Source organism: Gymnoscopelus microlampas, assembly GCF_963454915.1.
Source record: "Gymnoscopelus microlampas genome assembly, chromosome: 10".
In the NCBI taxonomy this organism is placed as follows: Eukaryota; Metazoa; Chordata; class Actinopteri; order Myctophiformes; family Myctophidae; genus Gymnoscopelus; species Gymnoscopelus microlampas.
The window spans coordinates 49,117,469-49,145,387 of NC_139947.1; the positions used below are offsets into that span (position 1 = coordinate 49,117,469).

The window sequence follows — 27,919 nt, forward strand, 5'->3', positions numbered from 1 at the left end:
TGGCTATCACCACCAGCATGTGCATCCAGATGTAAGGTAGGATTTGTATTCCCCTTTCTTTTTTTTACTGTATAGACTATACTCAAGGAGTATACAAGCAGATGTTACTGTACTGTATGCGTCTTTGGCAGTATATCAGGCAGGTGTTGGTGTATTAAAATGAGTGGAAAAGACAACACATGCGTGCGCACACACACACACACACACACACACACACACACACCTGTTGTTGCAGGATCTGCTATTTTTGATACGCTGTACTATGATCAAGTAGGGCGTTAATTTACAAAATAAATAATATGGAGATAAGATGTTTGTACCCGACAACGACGATATATTGAAGCATGTTTCTGTTCTCATTTTGTTGTTGTACGTTGGGCCAAACCAAAACATTTACGTAATTTGTGTTATTTGTCTCTTTGTGTACACATGCTGATACAATGGGACCACAGAGTTGAAACTGCAGACGTTACTCCCTGGAACACCATCCGGCAGCAGTCACAACTACAGCTACCTCTGTAAAGGCCTTGGAGTTCATATGGGATATGGAAACTCAGGACTCCAGTCTGTCTCACGCCGTCCTGCAGGGAAAACTCATAGAAAGCGCCACGTCCTTCATCGCGCTCTTCATTCGCGACAGAGACCGTCTTCAAGCGACTGCCGATAAGTTGAGAGAGTTGGCTGTCGGTCCCAAAGCTCAGACGGGCAAAAAGCTGCTCGTCTTGTGTGTGGCATTAGGAGGAGGAGTGCTGGGCGCAGGCGTCGGCACGCTTACCGGTGCAATGGGAGGGGCCTGTGGCGGAGTTGTGGCGGCAGCTTGTGACAAAATCCTCGACGGTATCGGTGCAGTGGGTGCGATTCAGGGTGTTTTTGGTAGTGTAGTTGGGGGCGCGGCGGGGGGCGCAGCTGTAGGTGCTGTGAGTGGCGTAACTGGCGGTGCACTTATAGCGTCAGGTGGCTCAGTGGAACGGTACTACCACACCACACTAGGTTTTGCGGTATGGGGCTCCGCTGGCTGCGTAACGGGCGGCGCATTTGGCGCCATCTTTGGTGATGCAGTCGGTGCAGCAGGCGGTGGACTGGGGGGTGCATTCGGCGCGCTGTGTGGCACACATTTAGCGGCCGGTGCGGTTCGTGTCGTCGCAGCTCTGCTCGATCTGCGAGCTGAAGCTGCTGAAGGCAGCCACGTTGAGGCAAAAGTCACGATTGTTCAAGAGTTCCAGCAAACGATCCACCCGCTTGTGAAAGAGCTGGAAGTCATTAAAACGATCTGTGACTTGTTCCATCCCGGTGCCACTACTGTGCAGGCCGTTGCCAGGCACAGCATGAACGCTATGGCTGCTGTCTACGACATGAACAGAACTCTCACCGAAACCACCGGGTCCACCAGACAAGACGCTGCTCGCTTTGAAAAGTCTGCAAGGCAGTGTACGCAAACCATCGAGGAGCTTGAGAAGATCAGAGAAGAACTTGGAAACTTTTTAGCTTTGATAAAAAGTCAGATTTAATTTTGAGAGCATTCACGACCATGCAGGATGACAGGAGCTAGTGTCATGGTTCTGTTAAAAACACAAAAGCTGTGATTGTTTCCCGAGTATTATATACTGTAGGCCTACAATACACTGTTATTAGAGAGCTTTGTAAGGGAATACATTCAACAGTGTCAAACTGGCAAATTGTACCTTTCATTTTGTAATTAAAGTTTCAAATGACTTTGTTTAATTAAATGATTTTATTAAAATGGCCATTCAACTGCTAAAGTTACCAAGGTAGTGCATACCGTAAGTCAGGGGTTTTCAACTGATTGTGAACCAGGGACCACCACCAGAAGCTTAGCCAGCGCTGGGCAACTCGGGCAGTTGCCCGGCCAGTTGAGCTCTTGTCCCGCATAGCTGCTGAAAGACGGAGGTGTAAAAAAAGAAATATGATAATCTGTTCCTCCGACAACAATAGATACATTGGCTGCCCATCAGACGGGCAGCCAATCACCACCGTGTCCATAATTTGCATGAACACAGTGCATGCAAATTTCTGTTGTAGCCAACCACAGCAAGTCGCCTTTGTTTTCAAATGGGGGCTAGGCAAGTCGGCAAAACCGGTTTTACCTGCCAGGTACAGTATAAAGAGGGCACAGAGTCAACAGACGGTATCTGACGGAGTATACTGTAGTGAGATGGGAGAGGGGCACACTTGCACAGAAGCTAACACATTGTTGTCTCAGTCAGATACAAACAAAGAAGTTTGTTTACCTTCTCATGGTCTTTGCAAACCTGTTTAGTGTTTCTGATTGTGCAACCAAGGGCCTGCAGTCTACCAGCATAACTTTGTCAGATTGCCTAGTGTAGATTTACAGAGGGGGGCAACATTTTGCCCACCTTAAATGTAAATCCTGGCTACGCGCCTGACCACCACCACCCTGACTAAGAATCAACCTGGGGGACTACTGTTGTGTTGGGTGGAGATATGTTCCAATATTAGTGCTTTGGTAATACTTGCTATGCATCCCACTGTTTCTCAACCAGTAGTCCACAGACTACTTGTGGTCCATGGCATAATTAGGCCTGCAGGTGGTCCAAGGGTTAATGTTTTAAAATGTAAATACTGGTACATGAATAAAATTCCTTTGTTAGACATATTAAAATATGTTTAACTCTATCAAATGCTCTAGAAGCATCAATAAAGCACAAAAATACAGTAGAATTCTTCAACTATTTTAAGGCATACATAAATCAGTGCTATGCTATCAGTGCTACATTCTAATTCCCATACTCTGTAAGGATATAATATATAGCTGCTGCTATTTGATATGTTTTATTTTTTATATTATTGAACCCAAACTGATCATCAGTAGTGAGAACACACATCTCCAGCCTAGTTAGGAGGATTCTTTCCAATATTTTAGACAAGACACTGGCAAGGTATCGTGCAACAAATTAAATCAAGCCCTTAACAGTCATTATTTAATATGAAGCTTTTTCTCCCACACCACACCTATTAATTCTAATACTTTCTTACATTTGATGGACTTAATATTATTGTCTCCGCCAGGCCGAAGGCATTAGGCGAGAGAATATGTTTTGCACCCTGTCCGTCCGTCCGTCCGTCCTTCTGTCTGTGAACAGCAGACAGAAGGACCGTTGGCCTGATCGCAGCGAAACTTTGCACACACTCCGAGGATGCCAATTCCGAACCTCTGACCCAAATTCTTCACATGGGCCTGTTATAGCGCCACCAGGAGGCCGATTCTACCTGACCTGTCGGAGACCTGTGCTCAGAGGAGCACTTTTTCTAGTTTAATCATATAAAGTTATTAAATTGATGAGAGGTGTTCCAAAATACTTTTCTTTTGGTATGCCCGTCAGATGTTTCAGGTAAAATGGGGCAATTACATTTCTGAACCATTCTATGTCAGTAATGGGTTCCGCCAGGGTGGGATTTGATCCCCTATGTTGTTTAACGTTTATATGGATGACCGGTCAACACATGCGCTTGAGTGATCCGTTTTGTTTTCTTTTATATGTATTGTATGTATTTATATACTGCAGTTTTTTTAATATATTATGTGCTGTCTTTTATATGGACCCACGGTTCTGAAATAAAGATTATATACAGTATTATGTGCAACACATTATATCAAGCCCAGGCATTATTTAACTTCCATTAAACTCATGTTAACTGATATACTGATTTGCATCTTATGAGTGAGCAGGCACATGCGATCATATGGGCACATTTCAACTCAACGTTGATTCATAAAGCATATTTAAAATGACAAAGCCAAACAAAGTGCTATACAAGGTGTGAGGAGTGCTGACCAAAACGTAAGTTACGTATGTAACTATGGTTCTATGAATCCTGGATGACTGCCAGAGGCAGTGCTTAACACTGGATATATCCGTCTCACGCACGTGCAGTCGAGTAATTAATATCAACAAAGTCACAGCTGTGACATAATGACGGTGGGCGTGGAACGCAGTAGTCAGCGTACATAAGCCCACAGCCGTCATTAATGACTTCCCTGTGGAATCTTCTCGCGAGATTCCGAGTGACAGGGAACTCTGGCAGTCATCCAGGATTCATAGAACCATAGTTACATACGTAACTTACGTTCTATTTCATCCTTCCTGACTGCCAGAGGCAGTGCTTAACACTGGATGACTAGTATCAACAAAGTCACGAGGAATCTTACCTTGCCGGGAACGGCCTAGGGGACCCCCAGAACAGCGGTTGCCACCGCATTGGTTGCAGCCACATTGACCCTATAGAACCGGGCAAAGGTGCATGGTGCAGCCCACGTGGCTGCTGCACAAATTTCGCTCAGAGGAACTCCCCGTAGGGCCGCCCAGGAAGTGGAAACGCTCCTGGTGGAGTGGCCTCTGATATTATGAGGCGGTGGTAGGCCTCTTGATCTATATGCCTCCTCTATTGCCATGACAACCCATTTGGAAAGCCTCTGTTTGGACAGGGCATGCCCCTTTCTGTGCCCACCATAACAGACGAATAGGCTGTCCGAGCGACGGAACCCAGCAGTCACCTGTATGTAATGCCTCAAGGCCCTCACCGGGCAGAGCTGCCTTGCCAAAGCAGCCTCACCCTGCAGGCCTGAGGGGTCATAAGCCGCCAGTCGTATGACCTGGTTAGTATGGTCTGAAGCCAAGTTCTTGGGCAAAAACGAGGGGTTAGGCCAAAGCGCCACCCCCGTGCCATCAGAGTTCCAGCGTATGCACGCGTCACTCGTCGATAGGGCATGCAGTTCACTCACCCGCTTTGCCGATGCCATTGCAAGAAGAAAGGCCAATTTGGCTGAAGCCCACTTCAGTCCTGATCGTTCTAGGGGCTCGAAGGGGGGGAGACGAAGAGCCTCCAGGACCAGGGTTAAGTCCCATGAGGGGTGTTTCACGGCCCGCGGGGGGTTCCGCCGCTGGGCCCCACGAAGGAACCGGGTCACCAGAGTGTGGGACCCCACAGTCTGGTTGTCCACCCTGCAGTGACTGGCCGAGATCGCGGCCACATAGACCTTCAGTGTTGACACTGATAGTCTCTTTTCCAATAGAGATTGCAAAAAACGCAATACCATCGGCACCGAGCAAGACTCAGGTACCTCTCGGTTCACCCCACACCATTCCGAGAATATTTTCCACCTGTTTGCATAGATTGCCCTGGTGGAGGGTGCTCTTGCGTTTAACACGGTCTGGATCACAGCCTGGTCGCACAGACTCAGGAGCGGGTCCGGCCCCTCAGGGGCCACACGCACAGTTGTAGGCGTTCCGGGCACGGATGCCAAATGCGGCCATCCAATTGGGACAGGAGATCCTCCCTGTTGGGGAGGTGCCATGGAGAGCTGCAACAAAGATTGTGCAGCGCCGAGAACCACGTCCTCCCCGGCCATGCCGGAGCAACTAGCAGGACTCTGTGGTTGTCTTGCTGGACCCTGTGTAGCGTCAATGCTATCAGCGGAAAAGGTGGGAAAGCATACAGGAGGTGATCTGGCCATGGGTGCGCCAGAGCATCCTGTCCTAACGGACTCGATGTCTCCGTCAGGGAGAACCAAAGAGGGCAGTGTGTTGTGGACTCTGAGGCAAACAGGTCCACCTCCGCAGCGCCGTATCTGTGCCAAATCTCCTCCACTACCTCCGGGTGGAGTCTCCACTCCCCCGAAGGAGGTTTCTGGCGTGACAGAAAATCCGCCACCACATTCTGTGGCCCTGGCAGATACATAGCCCTCAGGCTGGGAAAATGAGGGAAAGCCCACATGAGGAGTCGCCGTGCCACTTGTAACGACAGGGTCGACCTGGTGCCCCCCTGCCGGTTCACGTTGTAGACAGCTGACCTGCTGTCGGACCGCACAAGCACATGCCGGCCCTCCAACTGCGGTACGAAGTGTTGTAGCGCTAAGAATATAGCACGAAGCTCGAGCACATTTATGTGCTCCGTCATCTCCTGTCTCGTCCAGAGCCCCCTCACAGCCCTGTGTTGCCATACTGCCCCCCACCCGGAGGGAGAGGCATCCGTCACCACCACCTCGCGACGCGAGGGGATCGAACCCAAGGAGACACCTCTGGACAGATATGCCCTGTCTCTCCAGGGCTGTAGTGTGAGGAGGCAGCTGCCGGATACCCTGACTCTCCTGGACCCGTGGAACTTTGGGTCTAGATGTAGGCCATTGACCCAGATCTGGAATGGCCGCAAGCGTAGGAGGCCCAGTGGCACTACCGCAGTCACTGACGTCAGCATCCCTAACAGCCTGAGGAAAAGGCTGAATCTCAACTTCTTGTTCCCCCGAAACCAGAGAAGAAGCTGCAGGATGGCTTCCACCCGTTGAGGAGTGGGAGAGGCCAGCATTCGGCAGGAGTCCAGGGCCAAGCCGATAAATACAACCCTCTGGCTGGGAACAAGGCAGCTTTTTTTGTGGTTGACTGTGAGACCTAGTCGTGTCACATGACGTATTAGGGCCGCCGTATCCCGCCCCACCTGTTCCCTGGTTGGAGCACAGACCAACCAGTCGTCCAGGTATGGGAGGATTTGCATGCCCCGGCCCTGCATTGGGGCCAACGCAGCCCGCATGCATCTCGTAAATACCCGAGGGGCCAGGGAAATCCCGAACGGGAGCACCCTGAATTGGTAGGCCCTGCCTTCGAACGCGAAGCGCAGGTACTGCCTGTGATGCGGGGCTATAGGGACGTGAAAGTATGCGTCTTTTAAATCGATTGAAGTGAACCAACTGTGCACTTTGACCGTTTGGAGCACATCCGCTGTCTTCAACATGTGGAAGGGCAACACCTTCAGGTAGGCGTTGAGCCCCCGTAAGTCCAGTATAGGGCGAAAACCTCCGTCTTTTTTTGTAACCAAAAAATACATTGAGTAAAACCCACCTTGCCGTGTATGTAGATCTAGTTCCTCGATGGCATTCTTCTCCAGGAGGGTGGCCACCTCCTGTCTGAGTGCCTCGGATTTGGTGGGATCGTTGACGATGGTCATCCTGATCCCGCTGTAAGTGGGGGGCCGGCGGCGGAACTGGATACTGTACCCTTGGGAGAGCGTGGCCACCACCCAAGGGTCTGAAGCGCAGCTTTCCCAGTAGCTGAGCTGCTGCTGGGAGAAGCGTCCCACCGCCGGCCCCATGCGTTCATTGCCTACCCCTCTGGCCCCTTGAGGGGCGAAACCCAGACCCTCGAGCCCTCTGCGTTTGAGGTGCCGGACGTGGAGGGCCTGGGCGAGTAGGGGCGCGGCGACGCTGGTCGGGCTGCTCGAAGGTCGAGGACCTCGGGTAGCTGTCCTGCCGCGGCTGTGGCCGGGGGCGACCGGTGCCATAACCTGGCGCAGGCCGTTGCCTCACTGCAGGGGAAGGCCCCTGAAGGCTGGCATACTGCTGCCGTGTCTGGTTGGCCTGGAGGCTACGCTCCAAGGCCTGCTGTCCTGCAGGGCCAAACAGCTGCCCCGGGACCACGGGGAGTGCACGGAGTACCCTCCGGCATGGCTCCGACAGTGGGGACTGAGCCAGCCACACCTGTCGGCGCGTCAGAGTCAGCGTTGACAGTAGTCTGCCAAGCTCCGTTGTCATGTAGGCGAACGCTTCCAGAGAAGCGTCGCTCAGGCTCTGGACGGAAGCGTCCATGCCTGGGTTAGTGTCTGCGGCAGACGTAGCCTCCGCGCCTGAGGGAGCCGCCGTGCCCAGGGGCTGCAGAGACTGGGACAAGGCCAGCAAGATATGTGACAGAGAGTTGCCTATGCGGCCGACACGGGCCGCTGCGTCGTAGCTCTTGACCAGCAGGTCATCTGTGATGCGGCATTGGGGCCTGGGGCAACGGGAAACCGGCCGCAGGACCTCATCGGGTGAGCATATCAGGGAGGCGATGGATGGCTCCACTGATGGCATGCTGCCCAACCCGTACCTGTCCGCATCCCGCATAGACGCCAAGGCCCTAGCGTCGGAGACCCGATGGGTCTGGGACTTGGGGTCTTCCCAGCACCTGTGGAGCTCCTGAATGTACTGCTCTGCGGGAGGTACAGTGAAGGCAGCCTGAGGTGGAGCGCGTCTAAAGAAAACGTTTGCAGGCCTTGCTGCTACCGGGGCCTCGTCCTGGCCCAGGCGTGCCAGCGCCATCCGGATCACAGGCTTGATTGAAGCCGAGGCAGGCCCCGAGCCCGCTCTAGACTCACTTCCCGACCGTTGAGAGCCGGGGTATGAGGTGTGGGTGGCCTCTTCTGCCTCCTCTGGACCATCATTGAAATCGGTACAGGAGGCCATTGTCGACAGTGAATCAACCTCCCACCCTGGGGCAGGGGCGGCTGCCGGTGGACTGCCGGCCCGGGGAACAGGCCTGTCCGGTTGGATATTAAGGAGCAGCTCCTTCAACTCCTCAAACTGGGATGCCAAGGTGTCTACCTTGGTAGCCAGATGGTCCTTCTTCCTCTCCTTGCTGTGCGGGGCATGACGGTGCGGAGACCCTTTCCGCCGCCTGCCTGCCTGTGGAGGGACACCAGATGGGGGCATCCGGTCCTCTGGCTGCTGCCCCTCCACTTCAGCCAGTCTGGCCAGCTTCAGATCATGCGGCATGAAACTGCAGTTTGTGCACTGCTCCTCTGTCAGCCCCTGCCTTAGGTGTGCTACACCCAGGCACCTGTGGCATTCGTCATGGCCATCGTCGGGCAACAAAGGCACCGCGCAGGCGCGGCACGCATGTGCCATGGCCAGTATATAACGGAGCGAAAACACTCCGGAAGGAAAAACAAAAAACACCCACTAAGCGTGCACGCTTTGGGAACTTCAACTCAGTTACTGTGGAGCGAAAGCACCCCTAGTAACAAACAAAAACACCCAAAAATGGGAAAGAGCTATAAAGCTGAAATAAGTATTATAATACGATCCACTATAGGGAGACAGTTATAATTTCAACTCAAAAGAAAACACCGTAAAGAGCGGAAACACTCAACAGGTAATCAAAAATTCTTAAATCTGCAACATAGGCTGTTCAGTTTACTGAAACATGCAATTCAACAGAAAATGCAAATTAAATATATATATATGGCGTCTTTCCAACTTAAATAATAAAGAGACAGAGACCGAAAACAGACTCTGATTACTATACCAACCTGTGCGTTTCCCACAGCGTGGCCGCGCAAACACTGCTCTGCTGGGGAGCTATGTTGGTCTTCGGAAAGAACAGAAAATAGCGAGCCTTAATCGCAGCCCTTGGAGGACGCGACACGCGAAGCTCCAACCTACTGTAGGTTACAGGGCTCCCTGCGAAAAAGACGATGGTTTAGTAGTTTGTTTTTTAGAACCTCAAACCTGCAACGCTAGCTTGCGAGAAGATCAAAAGGGAAGTCATTAATGACGGCTGTGGGCTTATGTACGCTGACTACTGCGTTCCACGCCCACCGTCATTATGTCACAGCTGTGACTTTGTTGATATTAATTACTCGACTGCACGTGCGTGAGACGGATATATCCAGTGTTAAGCACTGCCTCTGGCAGTCAGGAAGGATGAAATAGAACCAACCACAGAGTCACTTGATTTGCATAAACAGCAGTCTTTTATTGGAGGTAAACTTAAACAAAGGTAGGTATTGGAAAACAATAACAAACTCCTCCCAGATTGGGGTATTTCAATAACAGTTTTCTAGTCCATGAAGAGAGTAGAAACCATAATTAGTCTTATTCAGTCTTAACAAGCCATATAAGGACAAATGTTGGAGTGTGTTTTTGCTTACCTGAGCCTGTGTCCATTCACCAAGGGAGTGAGTTTCATCTGAAGGATGGTTCAGCAAACATTTGTAGGGCTGGGCTGATCAGACCAGGGCTGTCACCACTCTGGCAATCAGACCCCAGGTGTCATCATATCAAGTTGAGTGAGGATGAAAACAGGTAGCCTGGCACTGGCCAGACTGATAACGTGGATTCACTCTCATCGGGCCAATCAGTGACTGCGTTTCAACTGCTGTCGTACAACAGTGAAAAGCATCAAAATACATTTCTGATTTCTCATACTCGCTCCCTATTGGTCGAAGTCCAGACTGATACCGGGGAGGAACGTGAGAGTGAATCCACGTTATCAGTCTGGCCAATGCCAGGCTAGAAAACAGGCACATACCTTCCTTCCACTACTTGCCCCAGTACTCTGCACTGTCTCTGGTGCTGAAACCTCTCCTCAGACCAATTATATGAAGATATGGTTGAAAATGGGTGAAGTGCTCGTTTAAGGTCAGTTATATGACAGGGCCTACCATGTGGAATCTGATATCTCTGGAAAGATATGAGGTGATAATTTCACTGGATACATTATGCATAACTTTTCTGTATAATTATAAACACAATAAAAAAAAAAGATTATGAATACATTATTATCTTAAATTAAATGATAGAGTATAAATTATTATTTTATTATTAATTAAATAGATTATTTGATTAACTGTTGCACCCCTACTCCACTTACTTTGTATTATCTACTGTACTTATTCTGTTATTCTCCTTTGCACATAGTGTTTTATATGTGCTGATGATATGTATTATTGTGTTATTTTAATGCTATGTTGATGAATTGAATACATATGACCACAATGGAAAAAAAAAGTCCCCGGGACTTTTTTTTATCCTTTTAGCCTAAATGTATGACTAGTACTGTTTATATTTCTAACTAATAAAGTATTCAATCAATCATTAAATTCAATTTGACCACTTGATGGCGACATCTGTTCATGAATGTAGATTACATTCTAATTCCCCATACTCTGTAAGGGTATATTTATGCTGCTATTTGATATGTTTTATTATCATTATTATGAATAATACTAATATTAATATTAACACAAGAGACTGTGGAACACTGTCACACCATCTATGTGTTTATTTGATATTTGTTTTGATGATAGATTTCTACTAATACTTTCTATTGTATTATTGTTCATAAACTGATGTTGAAGTTAAATGACAAAACGACTGGCCAAAAAAATGTTTGTATTTTAGAATGTGAAAGGACTGTCTGTCTGTCTGTCTGTCTGTCTGTCTGTCTGTCTGACTATAATAATTAACATGCTCAGCCAATGGCTGGCAACTCTATTCACATATTAGCTCCACCCCCTACGGAAATATGCTGCTCTTATACCTCGTCGTACGACGGTGTCGCGTGTCAAAAACAAATCTACAAGCCCACAGCCAAGCAAGAACTTGTAGGTCTGCTATTTTTGGTGCGCGACACCGTCGTATGACGAGGTATAAATCCAGTCTCCGCCCACCTGCACCTGAGAGGAGAGAGAGAGAGAGAGAGAGAGAGAGAGAGAGAGAGAGAGAGAGAGATCATTATTGTTAGCAGACAGTTTTATAAAATGATTTATGACTGTGTTTAGCCTCAGTCTATATCCTGACACTGACTTAAAGGAATACAACAAACAAGGTATGGATCATATTAAAGTACAGTAGTCAGTATAGGCCTATAAGCTGGAGTCTCTGTTTAGTATCGGTTCCTTTTGTGCTGTTGCTAGGTAGGAAGTTAGAACTAGTTTGAGCAGTTTATGTACTGTAGGCAGTGGTGGTACAAATACTCACACATTTTGTACTTTGTAGTAAACGTACTACAAATAAAAGTAGGCACAATATTTGCCTCTGAGATGTAGTGAAGTAAAAGTATTGAAAATTGGAAATACTCCAGTAAAGTAAAAATACCTCAAAATTGTACTTGAGTACAGTACTTGAGTAACTGTACTTAGTTACTTTACACCACTGGTGGTTTGTGAGGTTAGTGTTAAAGTTGCCTCATATATGGTTTATAATTATTGTATTACAGTATGTAATAGCAATGGAATATGCAAGTCAGGGTGGACTATGATTTGTGTATTATTATAATTGCATTATTTGTTTGGACAGCTGTAGGCTGCTAAACTAAACAACTACCACAGGGCTGGTAAATAAATGCATCAAGAGTGATAATTGTGTATTAATCTCGTATGTAGCACATCTGTTCATATTTATGTCATTGTTATGTCTTCAACTTCAAGTCTATTGTCACACCACGCGTACAGGTGCTACAAGCTTTCCACTAAATGCAGTTCAAAGAAAAAAGAAAATGTCAAATTAATCATATCGAACATATAAGTTGTGAACTTATTGCAATTGTTTGGTGTCACATAGCTCTGTTGAGGAGGCAACATTAGATTTTTAACTATTGTGTTGTGTTGACAACAAAACCAGATGCATACAGTGCTAAACCGTTCACACATATAGTGTGTGAGATTTTAGTATATATATATTCTTTATTACTTTACTTACGTATTACTTATGCAACACATCTTTATGTCATGTCTAATCATCCCCTCTCTCTCTTCTAGTGGGAATATATCAATGATTTCTTTTGATAAATTCAAAAGCACTTGAAAGGAATTATGAGGTAAGAAATTGCAACTCCACATTTCATCCTGACAGTCAGACAACATGGCTTTACTGAATCTACTGTCTGATGTTCAGAATGATGATTCCATGTTATAGTCTTACAAGCCACAGGGTGCGTGTGAACCAGTCTTGTTTATAGCCTGTAATATAATAATATATTTATAATATTTATAAGTCAGTGCTATTGAACACCCTTTACGTCTGTGTGTGTGGGTTTTTACAAATATTCAACCAATGCAAAGTATAAAAAAATGCCTCCTAACTCCATTGGATCCATAACCCATTAAGACCTGTGTCACTTAAGATTTCTTTGGCTATTCAAAAATAGCAGATATACAAGCTCATAGCGCGGCACCGAGTGGTAGATCTGCTATTTTTGGAAGAATCATGAACATTTGTGCAAATCTTTGCATATATATTTTTTCAAAGCGAACATTTCTTACTCAAAACTTTGCTTCTCGGGGTCCCTGGAACAAAATATTTTGAGATGGGGGTCCGTGGCAATACATATAATTTTGGGGGTCCCTAACATGAAAAGGTTTTGAACACACCACTGTACCAACATATGTTTTTTTCAGAAAACTTAAAAGATTTAGAAGATATATTTTTTTCATCAGCCTCAGGTCTGAGGTTAAAACTGTCAAACTATCAAAAAAGTCAAGCCACCTGTAGATTGATTAGAATGACGAAGTCAGACAGAAAAAAACATATCCATATCACTGGTCAAAAACCTATTTGGGTAAAGTGATGATAAGGACACATTCAAGTGTCTGACAATGTATAAAGTCACCATACCAACTTTGATGAGGCAGTATTGTGTTGTTCTAAAAAACATTTTTTATTTTTTTCATTTCCTGTGAAAAGTAACATTTTCTGTTTTCTGCCCGACAGCAGATATATATATATATATATATATATATATATTATATATATATATATATATATATATATATATATATATATATATATATATATATATATATATATATATATATATATATATATATATATATATATATATATATATATATATATATAAAATAAATGATCTCTTTCAGGGTACAGCCTTTATCAAGAACACACATCCTGCAGCAATTCCAGCTGCACTGTCAGTCGCAGGCTGGCAGCGACAACAGGGGTTTCAAGCAGGAGTTTGAGGTAATGTTTGTTCAGTGCATTCCAAAAGCTTAGTGTTTTCAGTGTGTTAGACTCTTTATGAAAGCTATTAGTATATGTTTAACCACCCTCACTTAAACAACCTTAAGGATGTCCAACTTCAACTTTATTGTCATCACAGGTTTGCAAGCGTACAAAAAAAGTGAGTCAAATTCCTTGTTGTACAAACTCCTGTCATTTGTTTTCAGGAAAGAGGAAACGAATAGAAAACAAGGAAAACATTTCAGATATGTCAGATATTCCTGATATGAGTTGAGTAAATATACACAGGGTGCGTGGTAAGAAGAAAAGAAAAAAGACAATGGAACGAGGCAGTTAGAATAGCAGCAGATATAGTAACTGATAAGGTGCATAGTTTAAAGAACAGTAGCAATAGCAACAGACATAGAAACATAGTCCAATGTGCATATCGTCTCATGTGCAGGTGAAACATCAACACCTCTTATCTCCATTTCTTTTTCTTTTTGTGTTTTTTTCGTCGATTAATGTCCTAATTGATCATACTACAGCGTCACACAAAATAGTCGAAGCAGAATTTCAGAAAATGTGCTTATTTAAAGTGCTGGAGGCAAATCATGTTCATTTAGGCCCTAAATGAACATGATTTGCCTCCATATTACACCTAAAAAAAACACGTATGCCCTAAATTTTAGGGCATACGTGTTTTTTTAGGTGTAATATGGGGTGCTGAATCCAAATCTGCTGTATAACCAGCTCAAAAGTGGCACAGAAACGTAATCCTGGCTGCGTGGTGGCCTGTCTCATTCAGGACAGCCTACTGTTCACATATCTGGTGGATATCTGGTGCAACTGATGCTACTTTGCATCAGTTGCCCTCTTTAATGCAAATTAACCTGTTCCCCAACAATTTCTAGTAAGCAAAAGGCAACACTCCCAGTTTGGCTCCCTGCTGAACAAGCTGGCATCCCGACCCTGAGTCGCTAGTAGAAGTGACAGGGATTTCCCTCCTGTGTTGCTTCCTCAACCAAGGAGGATTCGAACCGCAGTCTCCACAGTGGTGGGCAGGAACTTTACCCTTGCACCACAATGACAGCCACCATTTTCAAATGCCCCTTTTATGCTTTTAAAAGCCTTTTTTATGCCTCATTTAAAGCGCCATATGCAAATGACCGTTCTTTTTACTCTCTCTTCTGTCTCTGAAGGAGCTGAATGATGTCGGCAAAGACTTGTCCTCCCGGGTGGGGAGCCTGGAGCACAACAGGGAGAAGAACAGGTATCCCACCATTTTACCGTGTAAGTACACATTAAATAGCCAATCAATGCAAAGCCCAGGAGATTGTGTGTGTTTGGAGCAACCTGTGATGCACAAAAGCTTTATTTAGTGTATAGGCCTGTCCCCGACTTTTTTGCATGATTCGACTGAGAGATTGGCAGTGGAATCAGTCTGATTTGACTGCCAATCTCTCAGTCGAATCATGCAAAAAAGATGTTATGCAATAGAGGAACATAGGCTGTAGGGGTGCTTATGTCTGATTTAATATATACTTGCTTGGTTTCTCCCAATAAATCATGATGTATATCCTATTTTTGGCAAACTATTAGTTAATTAATGTAACAAATTAGGCCAATCTCTCAGTTAAACAATGAAAAAAAACATTTGTTTTTCTTTTTATAATTCGACGAAGAGATTGGCAGTCGACTCAGACTCCCCTCGACTGATTAGTCGACTATTCTAATAATCGAGGTCAGGCCTAGTGTCTCATAAAAATAACTCATTCGAAATAAACTATTTTCAAGTGTCGCGTCGTCATGATGGAGAGGTCAACCTTTTTCAGTTGAAAGTACATTATTTTGGTGGAGTGACTCATGTTTTTATGAACCCCTCTGGTTTCAGTTGACCACTGTCGTGTCAGACTGTCACTTCAAGACCACCAGCCTTACTCGGACTATATCAACGCGAGCTTTGTGCCTGTAAGTACACCTTTAACCACTTAAAACTTATATACTGTACATATAGTTGACCGGGGTCCCCCAGTGGTCCATGCTAGGGCCTCTCCCTTTTTCCCCTCTACACCCAAATCTCTTTGGTGAAAATGGCCGATGTTCAAGCTCACAACGTGTTGCAAATGCGACACGTTGTGAGCTTGTAGTTCGACTATTTTTGCAAAAAAATGTTTGCCCCAGAATACGGGCTCTTAAAGGTAGTGTAACTTTGTAGTAGAGAAAGTCCTTTTGCACACCTACTGAAATGGACAGGTGTAATGAGCTTGAGAAGAGCAAAAAAGGGGAGTCCTGCACACCGTCTTCACTTACAAAAAAAAAAGTTTAATGCAGATACGCTTCAGTCACTCGGATCTGATGAAGGTCACAGAAACGTTGTATCTGCATTAAACTATTTTTATTGTGAAGACAGTGTGCGAGTGTAACATCTGAACACAACTTTTTAGTTTTTGGTTTTGTTAAAAGGTTAAAGCTCTACTATATTCTTATAGTGTTTGTTCAATAACAGAGGTCTCCCTGTCCCTGTCTCTCCAGCTCTTTAGTAAACATCTTCAGGTGGGATGCCAATTTCCTCCAATTAGGAGAGAGTGCCTATTTATCAGCTTCAATTGTAAAGTGTTACAGTTCTAATTGTGTCTGCAAGTTAACTCTAAACACTATAGTAATGAATTACTATCACAATATAAAGCGTTACAAGAAAAAAACATTTTGTTTTAACCAAAAAATATCACTTACACTACCTTTAACCCATTAAGGCCTGGAACATTTTTATATTTGAGCTAAAAAAGCATTATTTTACACTTTGGGCTATTCAAAAATAGCAGATATACAAGCTCATAGCGAGGCACCGAGTGCCGCGCTACGAGCTTGTAGATCTGCTATTTTTCAAAAATCGTGAAAATGTGTGCAAATCTTTGAATATATATATTTTTAAAGCGAACATTTTTTAACTCAAATCTGTGCTTCTGGGGGGGTCCCTGGAACAACATATTTTGATGGGGGTCCGCGGCCAAATACATATAATTTCGGGGGGTCCTTGACATGAAAAAGATTGAGCACCACTGATATAGAAACATACGTTTTTCAGAAAACTGTTGGGATTTAGGAGACATGTAGAATCGGCTTCAGGTCTCAATGGGTTTAATTATATTTCCAGGCAGTAGGAATTATGAGTAATGTATAATGTGATGATTGTTTGTGTGTATTATTCAGGGAGGAGGCACAGAGAGAGATTTCATCTGCACCCAGGGTCCTCTACGCAGCACCATGGCCGACTTCTGGAGAATGCTTTGGGAACAGAACGTCTCCGTCATCGTCATGGTCACAGCTCTGAGACACAAAGACATAGTGAGACAGAATCATTGTCTGTGTGTGTGTGTGTGTGTGTGTGTGTGTGTGTGTGTGTGTGTGTGTGTGTGCCCTCCCAAAAAAATCCCCTTAATTCCAGATTTAAGTTATTTGGTTTGTTTTAGTTAAAGGACCACTTCATATAATTCAGTGCGGTTCTCATTTAACTTTAATATATATATGTTTTTGGTAATGTTTAGTAAGAGTCATGACAGTACTTAACTAACTTAATTCACTGCCAGACTTATTTCTGGCTGTGTCAGGGGCGCAGCCATGGGTGGGCCTGGGTGGGCCGTGGCCCACCCACATAGAAAGCTGGCCCACCCAATCAATTTTGCAAACATTTTTTTTTTTTGGGAAATGTATTTATTAAATGTTTTTATAATTCTTTTTTGGATAAAAAATCGGTAAAATCAGGCAAAAATAAGAATTAAATAACATAACCCTAACCTAAACCTAAACCTAAACCTAACCCTAAGACCAAAATAAAGTAACAAAAAAAACGCCCCAAAACACCCAATATCCGCCCAAATTTTCACCCGCTCCTGCCTATAGCCCAGCCTACACTAGCGTTTTGGCTGCGCCACTTGGGCTTACTTACTTACTTATCCCCATTACGCCGGCTGGCGCATAGGGCAGCAACAAAGTTTCTCCACTTGCATCTGTCTTTGGCCGTCTTCTCTATGGTCCCCCAGCTCTGGTGTTGTTGCCGGAGCTCCTTCTCTATCGTCCTCCGCCATGTTGTTTTAGGCCTCCCTTTCTTTCTTTTGCCTTCTGGGGTCCAGTGTAATGCGACTCTTGGGATCGCGTTGATGTCCATTCTGAGGACATGGCCAATCCAGGTCCACCTGCGTTTATTGATTATGCAAAGCATGTCGTCCTGTTGGGTGATGTTGAGGGGATTATTGTTTAAGATGGTCTTGGGCCAGAATATTCGCAGGATTTTGCGCAGGCATGATGTGTGATAGTTTATGGATGTCGCTTTCTGTGGTTTTCCAGCATTCTGCACTGTATAGCAGTGTTGATAGTACGCAACTTTGGTAGATCCGGAGTTTTGTTTTGGTGCTGTATTGTTTTGACTTCCAGATTTGTTTGAGTCTTATGAAGGTTGTGTATGCCTTGTTGTGTATGCCTTGTTGATCCAAGCCACTTGGGCTGTTTGCCCAAAAAAAGAAAACTCACACGACCCCCCTTCCCTTGTTACAGGCCGTTGAACATAGCATCTCTCGTCAAAAATGCACGTTTTTTCTTACCTTTTCAACTGGTCACAGAATATCTATATCCATGTATGATCGATCGTCCGACGGTTGCTAAGCACGAAGGGTTTCACTGTGCTACCGCAAGAAAAAAAAAAACGGGCTGTTGAATGTAAAATGTCTCGCCAAAATGCAGGGGAAAAAAAAGAACTCAAGATACAGCTGTTTTCCCAAATACGCTAAATGGGAAGTGGATGGAGGAGGAAATCTTGGGATCACGTGATCTCCTGGACCTGTGTGACGTGAAAATGAAAATGGTCACTCAGGTGATAGAGAACAGCGCCATCTAGTGGAAAACCACTGAAAACGAAAAAGTCGCCAAAGTCGTCCTTGCCAGTCTGGGCCTTTGGAGAAAAAAAAAGTGTCATAGTCGTCCTTGGCAGGGGAATGAGTTAAGGGTTTTAATCTAGCTTCGCTCAAGATGGTATAATATGGCTGTGTCATTTCTTGTTTTATAATGATTGCACGGTAAAATAAAGAGCATTATGGACATTATGTGCTATTTTTTAGCGCACTGACTTTTCCCTGTTGCTGTTGGTCATGGCTCTCAGTTCCCACTTGATGTCGTGTGGGAGCTCTGACTGCTCCAGAACGTACTGAATAACAGCTAGCTTGCATAACGTCTTCAGAGTGGGACTGAAATCTAAGATGTACATTTCATCAGCTGTGTTGAAGCCTCTGAATTGGATGATGCGATCTCCCACCATGCAACAGCACATGTTATGCATTGGAGCCGGTCCTTTCCGCTTGGACTCGACCTTCTTCCAGGAGAGGGTCTCTGGATTGAATCCCCACAGATCATTGGCGTTCTGACGTTCACCAACTCTGCGACCACCAAATATGTACAGCTCGCCATTGTAGGCAAAGGCTGAATGACGGTAGAGTCCTTCTGGACGAAGCTGTACAGGAGGCGTGCTCTGCCAGCAGTTGGTCTCTGTGTCAAACACTCTGACCTCGTTGTGGAGGACCACCCCGCCCCCCCAGCCCCCAAATACAAACATCTGTGTCCCGATGATGGTGGCAGAGTGACCTTCTGAAACAGGTGGTGGAGTACCTCTGGTGTTAATTAAAGACCAGACCATTGCGGTGGTGTCCAACGTGTAGATGTCATTAAAGACTCCACTTCCTCCATGTATGTACATGACCTTCCCCAAGACACAGGCTGAGTGGTAGTCCCTGCTCTCTGGAACAGTCCCAGACACCCTGGGTTTGAACCATCTGTGGGTGTCGACATCAAATGCACAAAGCGCGCTGTAGTACGTCATTGGTTGGAGGCCATACCCGCCCCAGATGTAGATGATATTTTCTATTGGCACAGCTGTGTGGGCCATGCGCCAGGCGAGACCCTCAAGGTGGCGCTCTCTTCCTGTTGTCACCAGGGTCAACTTCCTCCAGCGTAAAGACACCGTGTTGAAAACGTGGACCTCTATCTCAGTCGTCATGTCAACACGTTCCCCTCCAAAGTAGTACACCTTGTGCTCCACTGCAACAGCAGCATAATCAGCACTTGGCTTTGGTCCTCCATTCAGATGTACCGTCCAGCAGAACATTTCTCACACTGTAGATAAGGTTGGATGTGTAAAGTATGCCTCTGAAAAACAATTAAGTAATAATGTGCGCGTCATCGTTTATATTGGTTCAGTGGCACAAATGTCACGCAAAGCTTGGCCAATCCCCAAAGCCAATCAGTTGGTTTGGCCAATCAATCAGCCGATGACTGTCGATCTCCTGTGTGGGGGTATTTCACTGTAATAGGGGTGCAACAGTTAATCCTATCCTATCCTATCCTATCCTATCCTACGACTATAATTGAGGAGGAGAGGAGGGAGGGAGGGGAGAGGAGAGGACAGGAGAGAGGGGACAGGAGGAATCCCAATTACTATGGTCTGTGCTGTTTTATTGGGGTAAATTTGTAAAAGAAAAATCCAATAGCATGTTGCAACCTCATCTATCATGTTGATGTGTTCCTGTAGATGCTATGTGATCAGTGTTGAATCTATCATGTCGTTGTGTTCCTATAGATGCTATGTGATCAGTGTTGAATCTATCATGTCGTTGTGTTCCTATAGATGCTATGTGATCAGTGTTGAATCTATCATGTCGTTGTGTTCCTATAGATGCTATGTGATCAGTGTTGAATCTATCATGTCGATGTGTTATTGTGTTCCTGTAGATTCTATGTGATCAGTACTGGCCTCTGGAACAAGGCTCTGTCTGGCATGGATCCATCCAGGTGACCACACTGTTCCGCCAGCAAGGTCCACATTATTTCATCACCAGCATCAACCTGAGACAGGTGAGCACAGCACGCATTCTGCACCAGACATTATAGAACGTGTACTATTAAAGAAGGTATAATCCAGTTCTTCTGGAAACAAACAAACAAACAAAAACACATAGGCTACAGGATACATGATAAACAAGTTAAATTGGAAGTGATGACACAAAAAAACGGAGCTGACACATTTGGAGCACTATAAAATTAAAGCTGATAATGGTTCTTCATTGGATGAAATTGGTAACCCACCTAGCATTTGTACTAATGTTTATTAAAGAGCTGGACTGACGGGGAGATCTCTGTTACTGAACAAACACTCTATAGCAGTGATCATTATCAGAATAGAGATCTATTTAACACTTGTAAAAACAAAAACAAAAAAAAAACAAGTCAAGCGTGGTCAGCTTCATTGCTGCTTCAACAGTGACTCTGTTGAAGTGTTGCTCAAGCCACACTGAGTACATTAGAAGGGAGCCCAGGGAACTGGTTAACTATTTAAAGAATAGAGTTTAAAGAAAGAAGAGGTTTTCTTCCTTTTACAGAACAGAGCAGGAATTATGAGGAGAGAGTGGAAATGACGAAACAAAAACATAACTGATTGACACCTCACTGCGTCATTGGAGCGCTGAAAATAGCTGAAGCCAGCTCAGCTTTTTTTGTAGTGTCACGCCCTTTAACACAGAAACAAGTGTCGGCCAAACACTTTAAGGGCTCTTCAGACAGGGAGCGACACAATGCCTGCGTCCTCGCTGGGATCGGCGAGGTCACACCGTGCTCCTCGTGAACACACAGACACACAATAATCGCTCCGCGAGCAAACGGCAGGCGATCTATGTCTTCTACAGCAGCCTGTATCAAAACTTTGTCCTGCGAGTCGCGTGGAAAAAAAGCTGAACTCATCGTGTAATCATCGTCTGTGTCATTTTAAGATTTACAGATTTACAAGCTCATAGTACGGCACCAAGTGCCGCGCTATGAGCTTGCAGATTTGCAATTTATTTTAAAAAGGGTGAAACTTTGTGCAAATCTTTCAATATATATATATTTTTAAAGCCAACATTTGTAACTCAAATCTTAGCTTCTGGGGTCCGTGGAACAACATATTTTGGGATGGGGGTCCGCGTCCAAAAACATATAATTTTGGGTGGTCCACATGAAAAAAGTTTGAGAATTGATTATAGCAACATACGTTTTTTCAAAAAACTGTTAGGATTTAGAAGACATTTGTAGAATCCCCATAAGCAAAGATTTGTGTTAAAAATGTTCGCTTCAAAAAATATATATATTCAAAGATTTACACACATTTTCCACGATTAAAAAAAAGATAGCAGATATACAAGCTCATAGCGTTTTGAATAGCCAAAGAAATCTAAAAATGACACAGATGCGTTCCCGGTCTTAATGGGTTAAGGTTGAAGTGTCATTGCCACAGTTGTATTGTATGTACAGTGAAATATGCAAATGTACTGAGTGTGTGTTGAAGGCGGGGGTGTCTGTGCGTTTCAGAGAGGATGTTCAACAGAGAGGACGGTCACACACTACCACTACCCCGCCTGGCCGGACCAGGGGGTCCCCAAGGACCCCTCCTCTCTTTGTGCCCTCGCCGAGAACGTACGCAAGCACCTGGACGCCTCTCTGCGCCTGGGGCCAGCTGTGGTTCATTGCAGGTGTGACTTTTTGTCCTTCGAGACGCAGTCAAATAGACCCTTATTACGTCCATTTGGTTCAATTTCTACACTCTCAGAATGAAATTAAAACCATGGACACTATGTATTGATGAGTGTTACGGTCTCCAAACAATAATACAAAACCAGTGGCTCAAATTGGAGACCAACACAAAGATGGACACCACAAACATTGGCAAAGGTTTAAAGGGGCTACACCATGAATTAAAAAAATGTATATTATATATAAATATTGCCCCCTAATACGTTTTAAACAGGTTGTAAGCCTAAAAAACATCCAGATATTTTTTCTCACAATCTGACTGTCTGTCATTCCAAGCTTTTTCAGCTGCAATACCAAAACGTCCTATTGGGCAGGGGGGAGCTACTGAGCAATTCTGTCTGGCCATCATCAATGCAAAATCAGGGCAAGTGACATCACTTGCCCTGCCATTCTGAAATGGCCTGTTCAGACACGCCCATTCAGGAAATCCATGAAATGAGCATGAATGACTGAATGTTAAAAAAATATATTTTTTTGGGTACAAGAGACACTGGGGAGCCCAAAAAATACTAAAAACCTAAAAAAAAATGAAATTCATGGTGTAGCCCCTTTAAATGTTTTTTTTAACTTCCCTCAACGAAAAGATACAGATTGGGGAATAAACATAATGAAAACTAAATGCAGATACTTTACTAAATAATGAATGAAGTAACTCAAAAGGAGGCCTGGAGATGCCGGTCAAACCAAATAGAATGGAGGGGGGACCAGGCCACCCCCTATAGGGACGCTGAAGCTGCTCCCCCCTCCCTAACAAAATCAAGTTCTACTTAAGCAAAAACTTAACGAAAAGAGAGAACTACCGGCCATCTCCAGGCCAAACTAAAGTAAACTAAATATCTTAGAGAAAAGGCTTTCTAGCCTAGATAAACAACGGTGTGAGTTCTGAGCTGTTGCTGGGTCTGTGTCTGGAATGGAAATGAATCTGGCTGGCTTTTATAGTGGCTTGTAATTGGGGCAGCAGTAATTCCAGATCAGCTGCAGGTGTGCCAGCCTGGGTGAGAGGAGAGACAGTGGGGGTTAGTGACTGATTGAGGGAATGATGTCATGGCCACACGCAACAAAGAGCACAACCTTGTGTGGAGATTCAGGCTCAATAATCTAAATTAATTCAAAATCTAAAAATGCAGCTGTCGAGACTGTCTATTGACAGCCTGTCAACAACTGCAGTCTTGCGATGACAGGCAGCCCATACAGCCCCGGTCTGTGCTCTTTAGATACCTCAATAACGTTATTCAATGTGCCTATCGAAAAACAAGAGATCAGAGAATAATGCGTCGTCTTTATTTTCATGAACCGATTATTTGACAAGGATCATTCAAACATAGTGTTTGTTCATAGGCTTGTCCACCAGACTCTCACTGAATTCAATGCATTCCGTCACGGCTCCAGTTCGCCTCCCAGTAACGTAACGTTAACATAACGGTATCTCTCTCTGTCAGTTTTTAAAAACACCTGTGTACGCGTGGCCAGTGCCGATAAAGACGGATAAGATAGACAAATATAAGAACAAAAGTAAGGATCAACTCAATAAAAGACATTGTTTTATAAATCATTTATTTAGTTAATTCCTAGTTGTTGTTGTTGTTATCAGCTGGTGTGCTTCTCTCAATGTGAAGCAGAAACGAAGTAGACCATTAAGGTGTGTAGCAGTATCCCAGGCACTCGACAGACTGGCTGGTTTATGTAACAAAGCCTTGTTAAAGAAAGCACAGATCATCCTGTCTGACTGAAGAGCTTCACACACCTAGTCTCTGGGTTCCTGCTTCGATTGCCAACCAGCCAAAACCAACACATACAGTATATACAAACACTCCAGTAGTAAAAAATCACATCAGCTTGGCCAACCAACTGCGTTTGTTATATAGCTTTAATTTAGTCATATTAACCACTCTCAATCTTGGTCATTATAGGCATAAAATGTATTTAAAAATTGCAACACAACATAATCTTATGACCATGTACAGTATACGATAGAGCTTAAGTGGTTAAACAAAACAAGGAGTACTTAATATGTACACTGTGTTTCCACTTCTTCTTATGTTGTATTGAATTGCCGTGTGTGTTTTGATGTTGATTTTGTGTTATTACTGTGTTACTTACCTTTACAGAAAGGCCAAACTGAGAGGTCACGGCTTCTGACCTGCCCTAACACAGACCATCACATATTATATTCTAGTCAAGTCAAAAGCTGTGACCTCTCAGTTTGGCCTTTCTGCCCCTCAAATAATGAACTGCCCTGAGGCCACAGTGGCCTTGATGCCACATCGAATGCAGAGAGACAGTGTAGTGCCTCAGTAGTATCAGTCTAAACAATATCAAAAAAATAATAATATGTACATTGAAACTATAGGATGCCAGGTAAACAAATGAACCTGGCATCTGTCCAAATGACATTTTAAACTTTGCATAAAACTGCATCGTCGACAAGGCTAGATCAAGTGCTAGGGGCTAAGGTGCAGTCTGAAGAGGTGAGTCTTCAGATTACGGCGGAGAATCAGGAGTGAGTCTGCAGTTCTAACTGCAACAGGGGGAGTTCCCTGTGTTAGCTGATCTGAGTGAGCGGGAGGAGGGGTTGTAGGGTTGGATCAGGCTTTGATGGTACAGTATGGGGGTGGTATACCTTCGGTTGCCTTGTAAGCCAACATCAGTGTTTTGTTTTCTGTGTGGGCAGTAACTGGGAGCCAGTGGAGGGAGTGGAGAGACCTGTCAATATGACACCACACCAGTGTCTTTTGTTAACATTCTGAATACCTGCCCTGACATTTGGCCTGTGTGCCCTCGAGGAATTTACAACACCGAAGTAGGCCAAGTGGCTTTGACCCTCGGCTTGATTACTGCAATACACTCTACTCTGGCCTGCCAAAGAAAACAACTGACAGATTACAACTTGTTCAAAATGCGGCAGCCAGAGTTTTAACTAAAGCTAAGATGAGAGAACATATTACTCCAGTTCTAGCTTCACTACACTGGCTCCCAGTTGTTTTTAGGATTGATTTTACTAGTTTATAAAGCTCTAAATTGTCTGTCACCTTCCTACATCTATGACTGCCTGCCTAGATATGTTCTAAACCGCCACCCCCCCCCCCCCCCCCCCCTCAGGTCTTCTAGTGCTGACCTGCTCGAGCTGCCTACAATGACATGTAAAAAACACGGTGAAGCAGCATTCTGCTTCTACGGGCTGACAGCGTGGAATAAACTCCCATTACACCTAAGACAGGCAGCCTCTGTGAATAGCTTTAAAGCACAGCTCAAGACCTATTTATTCACTCTGGCTTTTAGCTGATTTTTTGGTTGATTTTTAAATCTCGTATTGCCCGATTCACTCCGCTTTGCTATTGTTTTAATGTTGTTTGAAATTGAAATTCCAGGCCGAGGTTTCTGGTTAACTCTTCTTCTCTGTGTTTTGGTTGCTGCAGTGCCGGAGTGGGCCGGTCGGGGGTCTTTGTGGCGTTGCTGTGGATGACACAGCTGTGTGCCCGCGGCATCCGGCCTGACATCCGGGCCGCCGTGGAGGACCTGAGACGACACCGCATGTGGATGGTCCAGACCCTGGTTAGTCCCCTCCTCCCCTAACAGGGGCATCACACATTACATTACACATGTGGGGGGAAAAGTACTCAAGTAAAAGTACTAATACTTAAATTTATAAATAGCCTGTTACAAGTAAACGTTCGGAATTCTGAATTTACTTGAGTAAAAGTAGAAAAGTACTGGTATCAAAATGTACTTAAAGTATCAAAAGTAAAAGTACTCGTTACGCACAATGTCCTGTTTCACAAGCTTTCAAATGTATAAAATTCATAAAAATCTTTTGAAAATGACAGATCTACAAGCTCACAATGCGTCGCATCACGACTCATTGTGAGCTTGTCTATCGGCTATTTTCAAATGGCCTGATTTTATACAAAACATACATTAACCACTTCACTTACCACTTAATTTATATCTGCAAAGTAACTAGTAACTAAAGTTTTAAAATAATTGTAGTGGAGTAAAAGTACAATATTTGCCTCTTAAATATAGTGGAGTAGAAGTAAACGTATTGATAATTGGAAATACTCAAGTCAAGTAAGTACAGTACTTAGTTACTTTACACCACTGCATTACACATGTGGATGGTCCAGACCCTGGTCAGATCCCCTCCCCTCACAGGGTCATCACACAACATGACATTACACATGGGGATTTCACAGTGCAGGTTGGCATCCCAGAGATATGCATATAGAACTGAGGATCTTTGAAATACAAAAGGCTGAGAATCACTGGTCTAACGCTGTGTGTGTGTGTGTGTGTGTGTGTGTGTGTGTGTGTGTGTGTGTGTGTGTGTGTGTACATTCAGGAACAGTATATACTAGTTCATCAGTGTCTACTCCACTGGCTGAGAAGAGGATCTCAGGGAATCTCTGCACGGTGAGAATACAAAACTATGTACTGTACTGTAATGTACTCAATTATGTACACTGCAGAACTTTTTTAAATTCCCTAAACACTATTTTCAGTCTCGATTTTCGAGTCTCGTATGTATTTGAAAGTTAATTTCTAACAACGTTGTTGCGCTCCACGCTCCATCTACAAGCTCACAGCACCTCGCCGTGTGATGCGTTGTGACCTTTTAGATCAGTGGCGTGCACAGACATTTTGAGGGGCAGGTGCTCAAGTAAATTATACTTTTTTTGTTTACTTGGTCTGCTCTTTTTTCCCTCTACACCTGCACCTCTTTGCCAAAAATAGCCGATCTACAAGCCCACAACGCCTCGCAGCGCGAGGCGTTGTGGGCTTGTAGATCTGCTATTTTTGGCTAAAGTTCTCCTCAGAAAAGGGATGCTAGGTTTTGAGTGGTTATGGTAAAAAGAAAAATCATATCACATAAAGATTTGGCGGACCCCCTGTAGTAACTCTGAGGACCCCCAAGGGGTCCCGGACCCCCTGTTGAAGACCCCTGCTGTAAACTGGAAAAAAAAAAAAAAAAAAACGTTTTTTTTCCCTTTTTTTCAAAAGGGCACTTCTGGTCAAGAGGGCAAAGGGCAGGTGCTCTAGCACCACCTAGAGTCTATCTGTGCACGTCCCTGTTTTAGATCAGCTGTTTTTGAAAGACATTGAGAAAAACGTAGAAATGAATAGACATTTTGAATAATATATAAAAAATGTAACACATCTTCTCTTCTGGGCATCCCTGGCACAACATATTATTTTTAGATGGGGGTCTGCGGTCTAATACTTTACATATCAATTTGGGGGTCGCCTTGATATTAAAATGTTTTGCGTAACTCTGGATAAAAGGTGTGTTGTCTCTCTCTCCACAGCCCACAGGACCAGCCAGCCGTTTCCAACAACGCGGGATCCCAACAACGCACACAGGAACGTTCCCGCGTCTCGTCGGGCCGGGGAGGAGGAGGAGGAGGGGGCGGAGGGGGCGGAGCGAGGAGAAGAACCCAGAGTGACCAAGTCTCACCACAACTACAGAGCACACTGCAGAGCATACTGAACCCCGGGAACCTACTGAGGAGGATAATGCCTTCATCCTCCTCACCCTCCTCCCCCCATGTGCGCTTCAGTCCAAAAAACTCACACACTTGAACCTACACAATGCACAGTGCCGTGCACAGACATTTTGAGGGGCAGGCGCTCAAGTAAATCATACTTTTTTTTGTTTACTTGGTCTGCTCTTTTTTCCCTCTACACCTATACCTCTTTGCCAAAAATAGCCGATCTACAAGCCCACAACGCCTCGCAGCGCGAGGCGTTGTGAGCTTGTAGATCTGCTATTTTTGGCTAAAGTTCTCCTCA

The 27,919-nt window shown here is 44.7% G+C and overlaps 2 protein-coding genes across 3 annotated transcripts; both read left to right on the forward strand.

The window, feature by feature from the left end:
- Positions 1-1,947, forward strand: LOC311053179 (uncharacterized protein). 2 transcript variants are annotated; one of them, XM_084068630.1, is made up of 2 exons: positions 1-36; positions 453-1,947. In XM_084068630.1, the coding sequence occupies exon 2, from the start codon at positions 546-548 to the stop codon at positions 1,506-1,508; it is 963 nt and encodes a 320-aa protein (XP_083924756.1). In that variant the 5' UTR covers positions 1-36; positions 453-545; the 3' UTR covers positions 1,509-1,947. The 2 variants fall into 2 exon arrangements, with proteins under 2 accessions (XP_083924756.1, XP_083924757.1); XM_084068631.1 differs by having other exon boundaries at positions 4-31.
- A 9,309-nt stretch (positions 1,948-11,256) lies between these two features.
- Positions 11,257-27,818, forward strand: LOC311053858 (receptor-type tyrosine-protein phosphatase beta-like). Its single transcript, XM_084069596.1, has 11 exons — positions 11,257-11,393; positions 12,325-12,383; positions 13,444-13,543; positions 14,725-14,815; positions 15,417-15,493; positions 16,736-16,870; positions 20,300-20,422; positions 21,911-22,071; positions 25,549-25,684; positions 26,472-26,542; positions 27,436-27,818. The coding sequence occupies exons 2-11, from the start codon at positions 12,379-12,381 to the stop codon at positions 27,707-27,709; spliced, it is 1,173 nt and encodes a 390-aa protein (XP_083925722.1). The 5' UTR covers positions 11,257-11,393; positions 12,325-12,378; the 3' UTR covers positions 27,710-27,818.
- The last annotated feature ends 101 nt before the right edge of the window (positions 27,819-27,919 follow it).

Excerpts from the sequence above, each read along its gene's own strand:
- LOC311053179 (XM_084068630.1), top strand. The coding sequence starts at position 546 with ATGGAAACTCAGGACTCCAGTCTGTCTCACGCCGTCCTGCAGGGAAAA.
- LOC311053858 (XM_084069596.1), top strand. Across the intron at positions 16,871-20,299 it reads CTCTGAGACACAAAGACATA|ATTCTATGTGATCAGTACTG; the intron begins GTGAGACAGAAT and ends GTGTTCCTGTAG. Across the intron at positions 20,423-21,910 it reads CCAGCATCAACCTGAGACAG|AGAGGATGTTCAACAGAGAG; the intron begins GTGAGCACAGCA and ends TGTGCGTTTCAG.